Raw genomic sequence first — 17,815 nt, 5'->3', positions numbered from 1 at the left:
TAGACAACCCAATAGAGCAGAACCAAGTAGCCATAAGATGGGACGGATGAATTTGTTTGCTTGGAAAGGTGAGCTGCTCGAGGCACTCAATAATTCAGTGTTTGTAACAGACGGTGCATCAGTGGGTGAACACTTGCAGGCATGCCTGATGGATAGTCCCTGCCAAAAGCCAAAAAAGCTGAACCCCATTATTCATATCGTAATACGATCTGTGGAAACTCTGCAGCCTGTTGCCTCTCTTGTCTCAGCTGTAATAATCTGGCATAGGTGTCCACTACTATGCCACTACTATGAATTTTTTTGACCTGTGGGGTGGAGTGCTGCTGTTTGACTATGGAAACACTGATGCTTTCAGACTTTTGTCATTTGACTTCTAAAGAGTCATAAACACTGCTGCTGCCGCTGCTTCATCCATTATTTACCTGTGCGTAACTGAGGATGCCAATTGGACTTCAAGGCTTATTAAACGCACACCTGATAATACCCGTTATAAAGGACAAAGCAGCTACCATACTAGAGGAACCCTGGCTCACCTGTCAGGTTGGGGGGGACCCAGCTATAGTTAGAAGTGTTTGTGAACTTAAGAAGCGTCAAGGATGGCAAACCCATTTGAGTCTGTCAACTTATAAATACTTAAGGTACTTTTACTGAAGGGGGAAACAATAAAAAAGAACACGAGTGGTGTGCCAGTAATGACAGGATTGGCAAGATGCGCAATGATCAGAGGGGAAAGATCAAAAGTGCAAAAGGATATGCTGGCATATTTTCACCCAGAGTTATTATCCTAACTTGATTGAAGGCAGTCGCCCTTTCACCTATTCTCCTCTTTTTATTGCTGCAATTGACCTATGCCCACCCCCTCCCCCCAACCACCTTTCCCCACCCACCCACCCCTTCCTGCTATAAGACAAAGAGAGCAAAACGCAAACACACACCCTGTAAAGTGTGTGCACATACACACATGCAGAGGCAAGCTCGGAGCCATATCTCATTACCATTCTACTGATAGTGCAGCCAGTGGGTGTTGCAAGAGGAGGAGAGAAGGAGAACAAGACAGTGAGCTTTAGAGAGGGACAGAGAGAGAGAGAGAGAGAGAGAGAGAGAGAGAGAGAAGGGGGGTCGGGGGGCCAGGACAAGCAGGGAACCAGAGGCAGTGTTAAGGAGAAGGGAGAGCACGAGCACTCCACAAAGATAACAGGAAACACAGGAGATACGTGTGGGAGCAGCGTATCACTAAAAGAAAAACAGAGACATAGCAGGGGATTCAGAGCGTGCAAGTCCAGCGTGCCTGTAGGTCTGTCTGTGTTCCAGCTCGGTGCGTTTCCACGGATCTCCTGAGGCTGTGGCAGCCATGGCGTCAGACCCTAGCACCCAGTCCAGGGTGATGTTCCAGGCAACAGACAAAGCAGAGGAGCCGGCGCACCGCAAACTTGGCAAGCTGACAGTCAAATACAACCGCAAGGACCTGCAGAAGAGGCTGGATATCGAGGAGTGGATCGACGGGCAGCTGCACCTGCTGTTTGACTGTGAGGTAGGACGGGGCTGGCTCACACAGACACTCACTCAGAAGCACGCTGTGCCGGGGGTGGCCAAAGAGGAGGAGAGGGGAGCAAGTAAGGGGAGAGGCACCGAGCCGCTCAAAAACGTTGCTTGTAATAGAAATGACAAGAACCTCATAGAGGAGTGGGTGGTAGGAAAGTAGCTGTGTTTCACAGCTGTTCTTTCTGGTACAGAAACCCTCGCATGTCATCAAAATGACTGAGTTGCCAGCTGTGTGGTGTTCTGCCATAACAGATCGAATTATTTTGCAGAGAGGGGATGTGACTAGTAAGCACGACCACAATTACACACCTCGGTCTCTTTAAGCATATGTGGTCGCCATGTGGCTACATTAAGATACGAGGCGTTTAGATGATGTCCTTGCACATAACAAAGTTGTACAGTGAGGCAAGCAACAGTAACAGTGAGTCAGAGCACCAAAACAATTATGTCACAATTCCAACGTCTGCGTGTCTTGTGACAGATTCACCCAGTAACTATGTAATCGAAATTACAGTACATAGTTTGATTGCTCACATATAAGGAAATGATTAATGATGATGGTTTCGATATAGAAATTAACATGCAGCAGGCATTGGAAAAAACAAAAGATATGCAGTCTGTATTACCACAGGACATATGTGATGGTTAAAGAGTTACATCATGGAAAAGCATTACTATTACTCCCATAGCTATTTTATTCCATGCTCTGAAGACGACTTCGTTTTAATGCAGCGAGGACTCTACCAACAACACCATCCTTCATATCTTCCCTCCTGCACGGTGGGATGCAATCCAATTATGTCAGAGGCTCCATATTGATTTGCTTGGCGTTCACTAAGGGGAAACCATGGCAACAGATGTCTCGTCGCCTACACGAGGCGGTGTGGCACGTTGGAATTAGGGGTGCCTGTTAAAGGAGGGCGAGCTTTCCAGTGACGACGTGGATCAGATGACAACGCAGCCTCAGTTTCGTGCTGGAGAACTCAGAGACAGTGTTTCTCGTTTCTCTCAAACCACACGGAGGCTCTCCTCACTTTAAGATGGTCTAGAGCCACCTCTCTGCCTGGCATCCCTTTACATGATCAATAAACCCTTTTCATGTTGCATAAAGCAATGCATAATAGTTAGGGCTGAATCTGGTGATCCTGAATCCTCTGTTAGTTACACTGTGAGTGTTTCTTCTTCACTCTTTATTTGTGTTTATACACATTTTGTCCTGTCCTGGCTGTGTCTTTCTGAGTCTGGTTTAGCCGGAGATTTCTTCCTGTTAAAAGGAAGTTTTTCCTTCTCGCTTTTTCCAAGCGTTTGCTCAAAGGTGGTCGTTACCTTTACCTTACAATATAAAGCCCCTTAAAATGACTGCTGTTGTGATTTGGTGCCACATAAAAAAATTGAATTGTAATTGAACTGAATATAGTAACACTGCAGAGCACGAGCAGGTGGGCAGATCTATGGCTGCCTGCGGACAGGGAAGTTCTGTGGAGAAAATCTGAACATGATTAGATAACATCTTTATCTAAACCAGGGTTAAGCCTGGCTGCCTAAAGTTAAACCATTTGAGTCACAACTCAGGATACTTAAGTGTTTTCCTCCTCAGGATACTTGTTTTGTGAGCCTCTTTCCCCTCTTGGTAATATATGTTAATATGCTTGCGATGCTGAGGGCAGAATAAATCACATTAGTTGAAACTGGGACACGTAGATAACAAAAACAGATCCAAAGTCTTGTCTCTGTCTACTTTTTTGATCTTGTCCCAGAAACATACAATTATTTTAGTACTTCTGCTTTTTCATTCTGGTTCTAACGTGATCTAACATAAGTGTAAATGTGCAGCACATGTACAGCACAGATAGCAGATGTTTGCCCTGCCACAGGGTGGATGGATACTGACAACAGAGCAATAACACAATGCATTTCTTTGATGGATTTACAATAATACCTGCTACCACTAACTTCAAGTACCTTGTCTTTACAATTTCCTTAAGACAAACCTACATTCTTTACATATGGAAATTAAGGCTCAACTTTCCAGTTGGGCTAGCCTGAATATTTGCATCAGGTCCTCGCATGGGATTATTTGCTCTTGTCCACGTGCACAGGCCAGTGTAATGAATTTTGCATGGGCTCAGGGGAAGGTTACTTTGTTGGTTCTCTGAGTCTTCCGCGTGGAAGCATTTACCGTCAGTCCCCTGTGTCACCGCCTGAATTATTTAGACACATCTCTAATTCATAGAAAGTACTGCCTCAGTCTGGTGTGGCGGCTTTCGTTTGCAGACTTCACACCTTTTCAAACTATACTATACAAACTATATACTAAGTAAAGAATTCTAAAATAGGCAATGCAACCTCTCAGTCTGCATGCTTCGATTTAGACAGACCCCACTTCTATTTTCCCCACTGAGTGTCAGTCTAATTCAGTGAAAACTTGTTTTTTAAATGTGCAGACTGCACAAATTTCCACCAAGAGACAGTAATTTGTTTGAGACTTTATGCAGACTGGGATGACTCCTATGAAGTTCAGCTGATTCTTGTTTAAAAATTGCTCAGACTTGTATGTAATTAGACAACAGGATATGGCTCCCTTTTTTCTCTTGCAACTCTGCCGTGACTCACTCGCTGAAGTTAATGAATATTTTGAGATGCGGACAGCTCATGCTTCTGGCAGGAAAAGGGAAGGGGATGATAAGTTAACATGTGCCGGCATCTTCTCGAAACAAGACACGTTTTCCTGGGCATGGCTTCCTGTGTAATAACAAACACCATGATGATTGTTTGATGTTAATGTTTTGTTAATATCTTGTTATAAGGAAAGGCTAGTGAACCGTTGTACTGACTGTGTTATGAAATTACAGGAAGTTCAACTAAACCTGTTATAATAATAAAAAAAGAAAAAAAAGAAAAGGCCTGTCGTGTTGTTAGCTGCTCACGCCCACAATAGTGAAGTGTTAGTGAAAATAACAAAGCCTTCCTGCCTAATCCCTGCTGCTGCTTAGCAAAGAATAATACAGCATCATCAAATCTAAGTGTTCAGTGGTCACAGCAATAAGCAAAGTTTAGTTTGCTTATTATTCACCAGCTGATTATTAGAGCTATGCAAAACTGGTAATGCTCTTATTAGTATCAGTAAATATCCAAATTGAAGCTGAATAAAAAAATCAGACATAGCTTGAATTTCCTGTCTGGTACTTAATAAATGTCAAGGAGTGATATTGATTGCTCAGTTAACAGGTCAAAGGTCACCAAAGTCATTATTCCCTTGGGATATCAAATGTCAACACATTACACAACAATTTTATTGGCTCAGACAACCTCTCTTGATTTAAGCAGTGAAAATATCACATCCTAAGGCAAAACTAATGGCAAACACTCTTTACATAGTAGCTACTGTTCTATATGTGGACAGTTTCCCATCACTGCAGCTCAGGAGTGCTTGCAGACAGAGCTTTAGGTCAACTCCCGATAATGGTGAAATTTAAAAATTGTAAAATTCCGGTGGAAGTCGTCTTATCTTCGCTACATATTTGCACTACTACCGTCTGAAGCTTCAGTCCTCTGAGAGCCACTTTGATATTCATGAATTCCAGCATCAGTGCCAACATTCGTTTTAGCTTCAGTATATTGCTTTTTAACTTCAAAAAATGCTGCTGAGATGGTTTCCACCCAGTGGCCTCATTAAAATGCCCTTTCCCTCTCACAATGAAGGTAAATCCCGGCGAGAAATACTGGGAAGTTAGAATGAGGACCAGATCGTGAGTCTTCATGATAAACGCATGTGTTCCTCCCAGCAAGGGGAAGCCGTCGCTCATTGATATTCAGCAGTGCTCTGCATTGCCTCACTTTCAGAGGCAGACTGAGGAAGTTTAAGAGCAGTATAAGTACATGAGAGCTCTAGGTTTCCTTTTCACTGGACATGAAGTATACTTATACACGTTTCTATTCTTATACGATTATAGTAGAGCCACTGAATGGCTCCAAATGGTGAAAATTAAACCTCTTCAGTCATGTCATAGGAAATCTTAGCACTGTTTGGAAGGCATACTGAACACAATTCTACAAAACCCAAAACCCCAATCCATTTTTCATAAATACAAGTATAATAATAAATATAATAAGTACTCACTGCTTTTTTTCTTTTAGTCATTAAGATGCTTCGTTGACGTTTTTCACGATTACACTATCAGCACTTTAGAACCAGGTCAAGTACAAAAAGGCCAACTGCAGTACAGTTGGTAAAGCAAAGTCCATAAATGCACAGCTTAGATATAATAATAATAATAATAAAAAAAAAAACCTTCAGCACTGCATTTATCCTGCAGACATCAGCAGAATTACACAGGGTCCAAATTGGCAGTGTGTATCAATTAGAGGCAGGCACAGGGGCCCATCTAGTCTGCCACTCAGCACTTCCGCATTGATTAGCTCTCTCTCCACATCTAGAAAGCTGTGTGAGCCCCGTCCTTTCATGTCATGAAAGCTCCCAAACCAGAAAATATTCCTCCTAATAAAAAAAAGGAGACCACACTCGTCAAATATGAGCGTGCACCTGCTGACTCCAGATATCTTTGAGTTCCTCCAGTGAGCACTCCTCATTCTCCCTGAAAGGTGTTCAGAGCTCGTTACATAAAGTGATTGCTTTGCTATATTTGGCCTTGAGATTGGAGAGTGCTATGTTTTACAGTCTTCACATATAATTGCTGTTAATCTTTAAAAATGATGCCATCTATAGGTCGTTACATTGCAGTTGGGAGCGCTCGTGGGTTTGTGTTATTTTTTGTTTTCCAGGTGTGCAGAATTCAAAACATGTGACGTGCATCAGAGATTAATATGTAAAAAAAGTGGCTGAGCTGGAAATGCCAGCTGGCTGAACCATCCATAAAATCTGAGGATGGCGTTTTGCAAGCCTGGCCTAATACAACCTTTCTGCCTTCATGCATCAGCCCACTGCAGCTTTTCCCATCAAGTCAATCAATTTTTTATTTTGTTTTATATAAAATGTTTTTATCCTCTACAGTAAACCCACACCAAGATAACTAACTAATAAATTTGTCCCATGTTCCTCCCCTCACCCCCAACCAGTCGTCAGATGGCTGCCCATCCCTGAGCCTGGTTCTGCCAGAGGTTTCTTCCTGTAAAAAGGGAGTTTTTCTTTCCCACTGTCACCAAGTGCTTGCTCATCGGGTTGGAATATCTGATTGGTTTTCTCTCTAAAGTGCCTTGATGCGATTTTTGTTGTTATTTGGCGCTATATAACTAAAATGGAATTGAGCTGAAAAAGTAATGCCTTAGTCTTCTGTCTGAATGACTACGTTTAGTTGGCTGGAAAGATGAGGAGGGATAAAAAGCCAAGAAGCCCACATTATACAATCCAATTTGCAGGAGTTTGTGAGGCATGCAGAAACACAAGTATCAATGAATATGGTCTTTAACTTTTATTCCTCTCCACTCTCACAGGAAGAAGAGATCCCAGAGTTAGAAATCGACATAGACGAGCTCCTGGAGCTGTCGGATGAGGGGCAAAGAACCCGGCTGGAGGTAGGATTCTGTAGAATAGTCTAAATACTGATCTGATTAAATATTCCAATTGCTTGTTAATGACTTGTCAGTCATTTATTATTGTTGAGTGTTTCTGCAACTAGTTCCCTTAAATTACATATGTATATTAGTGCTGTCAGCGTTAATCTCGTTAAAATGACGTTAGCGCCATAACAGCATTAACGCGGCAAATCTCCGGATCGCCCCGTGTGAGGGCAGCACGGCGGTGAAGCCCCTCGCTGACAGCATTAATATACATATTTGTATTTGGTTGTCCTTAAGAAGAAACTGACTCATAATGAAATCCTGTTGTGCAATGTATTCAAAGAAAAAGCAATGGAAAAAGTGTATACCTCTTTCTGTTTGTTCATTAGGAGTTGTTGCAAGAATGCGGGAAGCCAAAAGAGGTGAGACAAAAACTTAGAAAAGAAGACTGAAATAATAAGTCTACTTATTATTTTTTTAAAGTTACATAAAAAATTAAATAAAATTTCCCCATCTTCTCCATAGGATTTTATCAACGGGCTGCTCTACAGGATAAAAGGTCTACGTAAAATGTCAGGTCCACTGAAGAAATAATTGTAGGTCAAATTAAGAATCGAGACAATGTGGAGCCGCTCATCTTCCCGTCGCCCCACGCATTAACCATTTGGATGCCTCTAGGTGTGGATCAGAGGGACTATATTCCTGCCCCCTGCCTCCTCTTCCTCCTCCTGCTGGGTCATCATCAATGTAACACCAGAGCTGTGGGGCTTTGATTTTTTTTTTTTTATTAATGTTGTTATTTCAAATTCATTTATGGACTGCTTCAACATTTTGTTTCCCAATACCATACCAATAACGTACACGTGATACAAGCTGTACTGACTATTACTCAGACGGACTGTTTTTTGTGTATGACTGTACATTTTTAGTTGCTTATTTATGTACATAAATATTTTTGTTCAGATAACAGTGTTGTCAAAATGTAAAAAAAATGAAAAATAAAAACATTTCAACATTTTCAAGACAATGCTCACATCTGATTTTTAACAAAGTGATACACCAATATGCTTCATCAGGTATTATCATTTCCACTCATTCAAATAAATATTGGCGTGTACATTACACTAATTGGTTTACAGTACCAGTTAAACTACCCTGAGCTCATAACTGCTCAGAAACACGGATAATGACTCTGCCCTACTGTCTACAGACAACTTTCCTACAGAACGGCAGTCAGCATTTTATTCCCAAAACATAAGGTAGTGTTTTCAGGCATTTTCAACAAATTGACGGAAACAAAGGAAACTTTGACATGTCAAGAGTAGGTGTAAACACACTGAGATCAGCAACAAGATGTTCCATTAAGTATGCATCCATTATCCTCGTCCATTTCCTGTCTGGGGTACGTGTATGACACGGCCAGAAAAGGCACAGTAACACTTTCCATATGAACCTTAATGGAGCAAGTCCCAAGAGAAGAGTATAATTATGGTTTCTCCTCAGCCAGACAGTAATGCACGCTGATGAGCCTGCACTCTGGCCTTCTCTCTGTCAAACACAGAGGGTCTTTCGGGTGAGGTCTCCACTATAGAAATTTATATGGTTCTCCTCGACTTCTCTGACAAAGAAGGCATATATACTATAAGAACTGCACTCCTTACAAGGCCTGACAGACTGAGATATTTTTATCAAGTAATAATACGTTGGACCTAAAAAGGAAAAAAATAAGGCTTTAATGTTTAAATTAAAACTAAGGTATGCTGCATGCTCTCAACGACGTGACATAGTTGCTAATACTTATCCTTTATTTATAACGAAATTACACACACAGCCAAACACAGATTACAAGAGCGACTGCAGTGACTGCCAAAAGAAAACAAAGCCCTTAGTAATCCTTTTATACTGACTCCTCTGTGCTTCTTCGGTGCAGAGCTGACAGCAGTCTGGGATTGTACATCATCCCAGACGAGCTCACGACGTGTCTGCTTTCTGTACGGGTTATAAAAACTTGGAAATCATCATATGATGACAAGTGCAAAAGAGCACTTTAAATAAGCCTTTGTTGCCATTAGGAACTAGGACAAGTCAAAATAAAAATAAATCTAATACTTCTTATTCAGATCAACCATATAAATTTTTGGGATTCCTATGTGAAGCGGCCGTGCAGGTTTGCTGCACTGTCTAGCAGCCTCTGCAAATATTACATACGTCTATTTTTATACATTCCACAAAAAATAAACTATATTTAAGATATTATACATATTATAATGCATTTACATTGTGTTTATGATCCTTATCTAGCCCGTGCTTTGCAAGAAATATTACCAGTGGTTTCTTATTATGCTCCATTCAATTAGTTCAGCCTTAGCATTTACTGAATAAAATATGTTGAGGAGTTCTGATGGTTTGTGGCTTGTTTTAGATGATTAGAGAGACTGTTTTCTAACAATAGTAAGTCACTTAAGGCTAATGAACAAGTCTAAGTGTGATGGCTGGCCGAACTCTACCAATCACCTGCAGCATAGCTTCACTATCATGTCTTCCTCTTCTTCTTTGGCGCAGTGTAGTTAGTGGTGCGATGCTCCTTCCTGTCATATTTATCATGGCCTTCCCTGGGGACATAATGAAGCATGGATTGATAATTCATCAGACTAAATACTTTATATTCATGCTGCTTAACAGTAGGGCAGCAGCTTGCCTGCAATTTATCTGGGTCATGGTATGCATTCCAAATCACAGAGATCTTGTTTTTTTGTGTGCAGTCAAGGCTTCCATGCAAAAGTCTATCATGAGTCTAAAGTTAGGCTTTTTTTCTTTCTTTCTATAATTAATGCATTTCATACTACCTGAAGCAGCGGTTGCAGTACAGATCTCCATCACAGGTGTGACATTGAAGGCTGGCATCTTGGTTACAGATGCAGCACCACGGAAGCTCTTCTTCATCACTGTCTGATGGCTGATGTGCATCAGCAGCAGGTAGGTTCCTGCTCTTAGGTGCCGGAGGCTGAGCCTTTAAAGTAAAATCAGATCGGGATTTAAATTTTATGCACTCACGTAGCTTTAAAAAAAATAAATAATTCAAGTGTGGTTTTGTACCGGTTTCTTGGACGATTTTTTCTTTTCCCTATTCCTTGGCCCACTCTGTTCTAAAGGTATGTTGTAGCCACTGGCCTCATCTAGTGTAGCTTCTTCTGAGAGCTGAAAGCATAAAAAAATAAAAAAATAAATAAGAACTGATTAAACTGGCAAAATAGCAGCCCCTTGTGGCTAGGCACACTGGTCTGAATTAGTTCACTTGCGCCTTTAGGGGTGTAAGATGTACGCAGAAACAAATTATTTATAGTTCATTATCATCTCATGGTTATTTTTGCCACACCTGTTTTAACACTCTCATAACAGCTTCTTCTTCAGTCTCCTCTTCACTGTCAGGTTGCTGGAAGTCCTCCATAGTAACTATAAATGAATCACAATGAAAATGGGGCATGATACACTAGCATACTAGCACTTCTGTCATGGAAACTGCATTTACAACGCACGTCCTTATCATATTTTATGACACACTAGTGTGTGGATAACAGATAAGGTGAGGTGAATGGTGCTCGAATAACTCACCTTTGTCCGGGTCCTGCCCCTTCAGCTGTGCCAGCCTCTTTGCCATGTGCAGGATCTGATCCTGAGAGTGACGCTCTTTCCTCAGCTCCTCCATAGCTTCCTCAAGCAGATGGGCTTTCTCAGCCTCCAGCTGCTTGGCTGCATCCTGGTTCTCTTCCAAATTCTCATCCAATGTACCTGCCTCACCTTTATTGAGATCATTCATACGGCCATCTACACCTTCAGATTTAATAACAGTGTTGTTCAGTACCTGTTTATTAATTTTACGATATAAGAATGAATGATATGACTGACTCATTACTTATTGGTTTAAGGCAGGTAAAATCAGGGAAAAACGCAATATCTTACTGCATTCAGGATTTGATTGCTGGTTGTCAATTGCAACTTCCTCTGTCATCTGACTTATCAAATCATTGGCTTGTTCAGTCTGGGTCCGGTTTTCTGGAGGCTGATGCACCTACAGACATGAATAGACAAGCGTATATACTTGGAGTTAAGGGACACTGTTTAGTATTGAGTTCCCTCTAAATAAATATTTGAAGCTATTGAGCTGTACTGTAAGGCCTAGGATGTTACAAACAAGCAGGAAGAGATTCAGCTCACAGGTCGAGGAGCTTGAGATGGTGGAGGGAGACCCCGCAGAGTGGCCAGACGGTCCTCCATCTCCTCTGCAGAAGGTACTGGCTTGCTGGGAGCTTTCAGAGCAGCAAGTCGGGACTCGAGCTCTTTGTCAGAGGGGACAGACCCTGACGAGAAGGTAAAAAGCTTACTCCTTACCTTATTTTGGAAAATATTATAATATTACTGCACTTACTGGGTTAAATAAAAATGAGAGCTGCTAAAAATCGTATTACTAGGTGCTGTGTCCTCCTTGAGCTTTTGAAGCCTTTCAGCAATTGCCTGATCTTCTTTGCTCAGGCCGCTGGTTGGTGGATGTCCTGCTTTGCTGGTCCTCACAGGCTGTGTTGGCTGTCCTTGCTGTTTGGCCTCAAGTGCAGCGACCCGTCTAATGGAAGACACGTGTACTTTAGATGTTATGAAACCGCTGTGCTGCCAAAGTTTAAGTTATTCCCTTATTTGATCGTATACACTGACTTTTTATAGTTTTCTGGAGGAGACCATCTGCCAGCACTGGTTGAGGATTGCCCACTAAAAAGAAAGAAATTAAAATGAGAGAGAAGCTCCCAAAGCCCAAACAAAACTACTTTTAGTTTTTTTTCTTCCTTGCAGGGTTTGAGCGTTACCTGGTCAGATTACCATGGCACTGTTTACAGACCTTCTGCTGGGTGTTGCCACAACGAGGCACCACAGCACTGAAAGTCAAGCAGCTGGAGCAGAAGGAGCGGCCGCAGTTCTTACAGCCCAGCTATGACGAACAGTAAACAGATCATTTTATTCAAAATGTACCCCTATGTATGTCTATGTGGTTAGCATTAGCCATGAAATACTCACCTCCTTCTTGAAGAGGCTAAACTTGGACGCACAACAATAACATCGACTGTCCATACCGACACATGCAGAGGCTCATGGGTAGGAGGATGTTAATGCTATCGATACAGCTACAGTGGGTTAAAATGTCTAAGAAAACACACTCAGTCGTGAGCATTAACTTGGCAGCTAGCTACTAGCAACTATTTTCAGGTGTTCATTCAAAACAGGAAGCAACGCGGAAGGGGAGGTATGACGTAATGTAAACGCATTTTCCGGTTTTCCGTCCAATCAGAGTCCTGCAAAATCTCTGGCGGTCCTTGTTCAAAACACAGACACAACCGTTCAACAGCTTTACTGCGACAACGTTGGAGTTCGAGCTGTCACCTAGAAAAGAAATAAAGGAGGCTCGGAAGCGGTATAGAACACGCACATTTTGTAGAAAGTCTATTTTAATTCAGTTATGTGAATTTGTCGTCGATGGAAACAACGCTAAAGTTGGTCAGGCTAAAGCTGTCGTTCGCTAGCTAGTGTGTTAGCTCCAAACACATGCACTTGATAGCTAAACATTATTTTGTGTATCTGTCACACGGTTTGTTATACGATGGAAGTTTACCACATCATTATTTAAAATGTATTGTTGTCGAAGTGCATCGTTAGCTCATGTTGTCCTGAAACTTGTCTAGTATGCCTCTTGGACATCATGCTATTTAGTTCGCACACAAAAGAACTAAGTAAGCCCGAAATAAACAATTATAATGACAGAAACCGTAATATATACTTGTGTTACTTTTGGCTATACAGAAGTAATAATAAACTTTGTGTATATCACATTTCACGTTAGTGTATAACAAAGTCAGAACATCCAAAAAGTTATTTAAAATTAAATACAACTACAAAAAAGTGCATCAAATGAAATAAAAAGTAACAGACTTGACCAGTGAAAAATGAAATAATTTTATTGCTCAATAAAACTCAATGAAACTACGTATTAGTTAAAGCAAAGAAGTTATATGAAAATAAAACAAGTGCTGTCTGTAAAGCATTTTCCGTTACACCCAGGCTTTGGAGGGGCTGTTAAATGTAAGGATTTCAACACATCCAGGTCCTCTGGCAGGCTGTTCCAGCAGCTTGAGGCATAACACTGAAAAAGCTGCCTCCCCAGAGGTTTTTGTCTTGCACTTTGCAACAGCTAGAGGGATTTAAATAAAAGGATTTTAAAGTCAATAAAGAAACTGAGAGGTAGCCAGTGTTGGTACTTTGCATCAGGTGTGATGTGTTCTCTCTTTATCAACTCAAGTAGATTTTAGGTAGACCAGATAGCAGAGCCTTGCAGTAGTCCAGCCTGCTTTCTGTATATATAAAAACTGGTTTGTCAGAGTCACCAAGATAAAAGGTTGCATTCTAGCAATATTTTTGAGTTATAAAAATGATGATTTAATGACATACCCAACAGAGCCCTCAAGTTACAATCTGAGTCAAGACTTATCCAGTCAAAGTTAGGGTTGTGGTAAATTCTTAAAGCATAAATGAAACTCTGAAGGCCACCTCAGAAAATCTTCCTTTAAAACATTACACTGTTATAATTATTCTGTTATTCATTTTGTGACAGTATGGCGTCTTGCTGACCAACAGTCTAGAATATAAAATTCACATCTCTGATGTCTGCTCGCTATGATTCATAATTTAACTTTTCATAAAAAATAGGACTGCTTAAAAACCCCAAGCAACTTATACTGTATACAGTGGGTGAAATAATGGTTTTGATCCCAAGAGGACTGATTCTGTGGGCACGTGTGCTTTATACACATAATCAGTTGAGATCAGGGTATCTGTAATTGATTGATTGTAATTTGTGTGCCACATGGGCACAAAGCCATGTGGCTGTTTGTAGGGGATCAAGTACTTATTTCACTGAATCCATTTAAAACTTTCATGCAGCCTTTTTTTCTGGGGTTCTGGTTAATTCTTAATTACAAATTCAGCAGGGGATAAATATCAAATAATTAATTATCCCGCTGTATGTATCTAGTTTCTGTTTCAGAAATGGCAGAAGGAGGAGATGTGGAATGGGAGCTCAGCAAAGAAAACATCCAGCCTTTGAGGCGGGGAAGAGCCATATCGGCCTTACATCAGGCGCTGAGTCAACAACAAGATGGACCTACCTCTGCAATCAACCAACAGAGACAGTATGAATGGCTATTTTAAACTTAAATTAGGTGACAGACATTTATGTTGTACAATTTGTCCATGCATTTTTCATATGATGAAAAAAAAGACCTTGCTGATTTTTTTTTTCTGCAGGGCATTTGAGTCTGAGTTGCGCACATATGAGGGCGATGATCCACTTAGTGTTTGGGATCGGTAAGGGAAATATGTCAATAGCCAAGTGTGCTCATAAACATTGCTCTTAAATTTCCCTGTAATCCTAACACGGTTTTATTTTTCCAGGTATATTAAGTGGACAGAACAAACCTTCCCCCAGGGAGGAAAGGAGAGCAACCTCACCACACTGCTGGAACGGGTCGTGACCAGATTTACAGAGGAGAAACATTATCACAATGACCCCCGCTATGTTGACCTCTGGATCAAATTTGTGAGTGCAAAAGCATAACCTCTGACTATTTCTGCTACTTTGACAAACTAATGCTGCATTTATAACTTTTACATTACATGTCACCAGGCGAAGAACTGCCAAGAGCCTTTGGAAATTTACAGATACATGCAAGCACAGGGAATTGGAGTAACACAAGCTTCCCTCTACATCGCTTGGTCAGAGGAGTATGAGGATCAGGGCAACTTCCGCAAAGCAGACTTGGTCTACCAAGAGGGGTTCAGAAAGAGTGCTGAGCCACATGATAAACTCCTACAGTTTCACAAGTATGGAGGCATCCAGTATAGTTTCTGATAAATGAACATCTCTGTTATGTTGTTACAGTGATCACATTTTTCTGTATTTATATTCGCAGGGCACTGCAGGCACGCGTTTCCCGGCAGGTGATGATGAATGTGGAGGAGGAAGACAGTGATGATGAGCCTAAGCAACTCGACAGAGTTTCTCTAGCTGATCTGAAACACAGAGGGAAGAAAAAGGCTGTCGCCCCCATCAACAGAACAGGGGCCGCGATCAGAAGTAAGCACATGAATATACAAATAAAATGTGTTTCAAAATACTAAATTGATGATAACAGTGCTTTAAGACTGGGAAAAACATAATGGGTTTGTACTCAGGTATTCCCGGTGGCCTGAAGTCACAAGGTGCCCCTGCTCTTGGCAGTAACAGTCGGTTGGTCATCTTTGACGAGAATAAGGCTCAGAGCGCAGGCCCATCAGAGCCTAGATTGGAAGCTTGGGTGGCTCCTCCCACATCTAGGGCGAAGGAGAATGAGCAGAAGCCTGAGCGATGGTGTGATGTGAAGGTATGGGAGAACAGGCTTATTGTTGTGTGTGTTGAAAGCCATTATGCAAAGTTGATTCATAATTTTCTTTTTATGTCGTCATAGATGCCCCAAAAGTCCAAATTTGGACATACTGTTATGGCTCCACCGCCTCCCAAACTCACTTTCCAACCATTTGTGGAGGAGTCGGATCAGCCTCCTACAATGTGAGTTACTATAAAAACCTTCATTTTGTATTCATTCATTTTTAATTTTAATCATTATTTTGACCGGGGGGGAACAGACAAAGAGACAACAGGCAGGAGCATTAAGGTTCAACAGAAATGCCTGAGTACCAAGATCTGTGGATGTATACACACATTTAATTGAAAAGCCCAAATAAATGAATTTTTAAAAAAAATCCTCCGTCATCTCAGTTATCAAATCATTAGCTTGTTCAGTCTGGGTGCAGTTTTCTGGAGGCTGATTGCACCTACAGACATAATTAGACAACCATATATACTTGCAGTTGAGGGAAAATGTTTAGTATTGAGTTCCCTCTAAAAAGTATTTCCAGTATTCTTCACATTTTTAGTAGCATATCTCAGAAAAAGTTCCAGTTTTTATCTGCTGTTTTATGTCATTGCTTTATCTGCTAAATATTATATTCACATCACATGTTGATTAGTGTCTCCTAAGCTGAATGTAAGTGGATTGTTCTGTCCCTCCCTCAGGACTCCATGTAAGATCAACCCAGCAGTTAACACAGTTTTGTCAACGCGTAAGCCGGGCAGAGAGGAGACTCCTCTCAAAAGGCTGCAGGACCATCAGCAGCAGCAGAAGGAGGCAGAATTGGGAAAACAACAGGAGCAGAGCATGTACTGTAAAGAGCTGCTGCTAAATGGTGCTGCTGAGTTCTGCTTTGAGGAGCTGCGAGCTGAACGGTTCTTCAAAAAGACGGCACAAGAATCAGAGGAAGGGCAGAAGGATGAAGCTGCAGCTGGTGCTGCAAACTGATGCTTCTAAATGGGATTTGGTTCCTTTTCTGAGTTTTTACCGTTTTTGACTAGATCATGTAGTGACTGTTCATCATCCAGATGTAAATATCGTCATAGATTTTCAGTTACTCGGAAGGCTTTAAACACAAACAAACAAAAAAGCTTTTTGGGGGGATACCCTGGGAGCTGAAGACACACTAGAAGGTGTATTGGATTCATGGAAATACAGTGTTTGTACCAAATAATGGGAACCCCTGTACACTGTAATGTAATCTAGTAAAAATGCTACCAGCGTGAGACAAAACGTAGATGTAAATACATGTTGATACTAAACTGATGTCCACGTCTTAGCTACGGAGCTAATACTCACATTTGTTCCTTATTTCACTCCTGATTGCATCCATTGTTCTTAAGCAGGTTTTTTTTGTATGTTTCCTTTTTTTGTTTTTCTCAGTATTTCTTGAGCAGATTTTTCCAGTCTATTCCAACACAGTCAAAAATGGGTTTCAGTGAGACAGTTCAGCTGGGCTTCATGCCTCAGTCTGAGTACATGCACCTTTCAGGCCATGTAACATTGATGTCCAATAAACGTGCTACAATAACCAAACCAATCACTAGTGGTTGTTAATTTCTCTTTTAGAAACCGAAGGGGGTTGTAGTAATGCACTGTCAGCAGGGGGCATGCAAGGGGAAGCATAGATTGCACTCCAGGTAATGTTTGCTTAATTACTAACAGGACACGAGAACAGTTTAGTGCTGACTGTAATCTGATGCTGGTGGGGGCATCGGATAAAAATGCATTTAAATGTCTAATGACATTATTCAGGAAGTATTTACCCGGAATCCCAAAAAGCATTGAAAGTATACTTAAACTTTTAATCTACTGTGATGACAGGGTCCACTTTACACAGTCAACTTGCTGGGCAGACTTTGATGAATGGCTGCAAGATAGGTGGCTGGCTCATTAGCAAGTGAAATCAACCACTTGCAGCTGTGAGCAGATCAGGCTGTGGTTATCCCCAGGAAGCCACTGTCCTGATGAACCGTAGCTCAAAGCGGTGTTAGTTTTACATGCAAGTGGATCACTGGAGGAGCACACTTCACAGTGGAAATATGACACTGCCGGCCAAGATCCTCTCTAGTGGTGAGTTCCCATACTGTCTACTTTAAATTGTGGCTTAGCACTGGGAGCAGCTGAAATTCAGCGATAAGTGATGGGCAACATGATGCGCTCCCATCATAATAACGGCATAACTGCACCATAATGCATCCTCTATGGCTCGCCGGTTGGCATGACTTATTAAAAGCTTGTCCCAGCCAGCGACTCCCGACAGAAAATCC

General features: G+C 41.4%; 3 protein-coding genes across 3 annotated transcripts; 2 read left to right on the top strand and 1 right to left on the bottom strand.

The window, feature by feature from the left end:
• The first annotated feature begins 1,102 nt into the window (after positions 1–1,102).
• On the top strand, positions 1,103–8,043 carry ppp1r14d (protein phosphatase 1 regulatory inhibitor subunit 14D). Its single transcript, XM_063499459.1, has 4 exons — positions 1,103–1,531; positions 6,994–7,074; positions 7,449–7,481; positions 7,585–8,043. The coding sequence occupies exons 1-4, from the start codon at positions 1,352–1,354 to the stop codon at positions 7,651–7,653; spliced, it is 363 nt and encodes a 120-aa protein (XP_063355529.1). The 5' UTR covers positions 1,103–1,351; the 3' UTR covers positions 7,654–8,043.
• A 170-nt stretch (positions 8,044–8,213) lies between these two features.
• Positions 8,214–12,328, bottom strand: zfyve19 (zinc finger, FYVE domain containing 19). The gene is made up of 11 exons (XM_063499458.1): positions 12,124–12,328; positions 11,916–12,037; positions 11,767–11,820; positions 11,526–11,677; positions 11,275–11,417; positions 11,020–11,128; positions 10,672–10,890; positions 10,436–10,512; positions 10,156–10,257; positions 9,906–10,069; positions 8,214–9,671 (listed from the first exon to the last, which is right to left on the bottom strand). Exons 1-11 carry the CDS (start codon positions 12,175–12,177, stop codon positions 9,593–9,595), a joined length of 1,275 nt encoding a protein of 424 aa, XP_063355528.1. The 5' UTR covers positions 12,178–12,328; the 3' UTR covers positions 8,214–9,592.
• Positions 12,329–12,418: 90 nt separating this feature from the next.
• On the top strand, positions 12,419–17,058 carry bub1bb (BUB1 mitotic checkpoint serine/threonine kinase Bb). Its single transcript, XM_063499391.1, has 9 exons — positions 12,419–12,517; positions 14,132–14,288; positions 14,404–14,463; positions 14,551–14,695; positions 14,783–14,979; positions 15,069–15,232; positions 15,331–15,518; positions 15,603–15,703; positions 16,211–17,058. The coding sequence occupies exons 2-9, from the start codon at positions 14,146–14,148 to the stop codon at positions 16,491–16,493; spliced, it is 1,281 nt and encodes a 426-aa protein (XP_063355461.1). The 5' UTR covers positions 12,419–12,517; positions 14,132–14,145; the 3' UTR covers positions 16,494–17,058.
• Positions 17,059–17,815: the final 757 nt, after the last annotated feature.

Source organism: Pelmatolapia mariae, linkage group LG16_19 (assembly GCF_036321145.2).
Source record: "Pelmatolapia mariae isolate MD_Pm_ZW linkage group LG16_19, Pm_UMD_F_2, whole genome shotgun sequence".
Classification (NCBI taxonomy): domain Eukaryota; kingdom Metazoa; phylum Chordata; class Actinopteri; order Cichliformes; family Cichlidae; genus Pelmatolapia; species Pelmatolapia mariae.
This window is presented reverse-complemented; position numbering and strand designations above follow the sequence as displayed.

Coding starts and splice junctions, on each gene's coding strand:
- ppp1r14d (XM_063499459.1), top strand. CDS start 1,352: ATGGCGTCAGACCCTAGCACCCAGTCCAGGGTGATGTTCCAGGCAACA. Junction 1,532..6,993: donor ACCTGCTGTTTGACTGTGAG/GTAGGACGGGGC, acceptor CCACTCTCACAG/GAAGAAGAGATCCCAGAGTT. Junction 7,075..7,448: donor GGCAAAGAACCCGGCTGGAG/GTAGGATTCTGT, acceptor TTTGTTCATTAG/GAGTTGTTGCAAGAATGCGG.
- zfyve19 (XM_063499458.1), bottom strand. CDS start 12,177: ATGGACAGTCGATGTTATTGTTGTGCGTCCAAGTTTAGCCTCTTCAAG. Junction 11,821..11,915: donor TGCCATGGTAATCTGACCAG/GTAACGCTCAAA, acceptor CTTTCTTTTTAG/TGGGCAATCCTCAACCAGTG. Junction 10,891..11,019: donor GCAATCAAATCCTGAATGCA/GTAAGATATTGC, acceptor TTAAATCTGAAG/GTGTAGATGGCCGTATGAAT.
- bub1bb (XM_063499391.1), top strand. CDS start 14,146: ATGGCAGAAGGAGGAGATGTGGAATGGGAGCTCAGCAAAGAAAACATC. Junction 14,980..15,068: donor AAACTCCTACAGTTTCACAA/GTATGGAGGCAT, acceptor TTATATTCGCAG/GGCACTGCAGGCACGCGTTT. Junction 15,704..16,210: donor TCGGATCAGCCTCCTACAAT/GTGAGTTACTAT, acceptor TCCCTCCCTCAG/GACTCCATGTAAGATCAACC.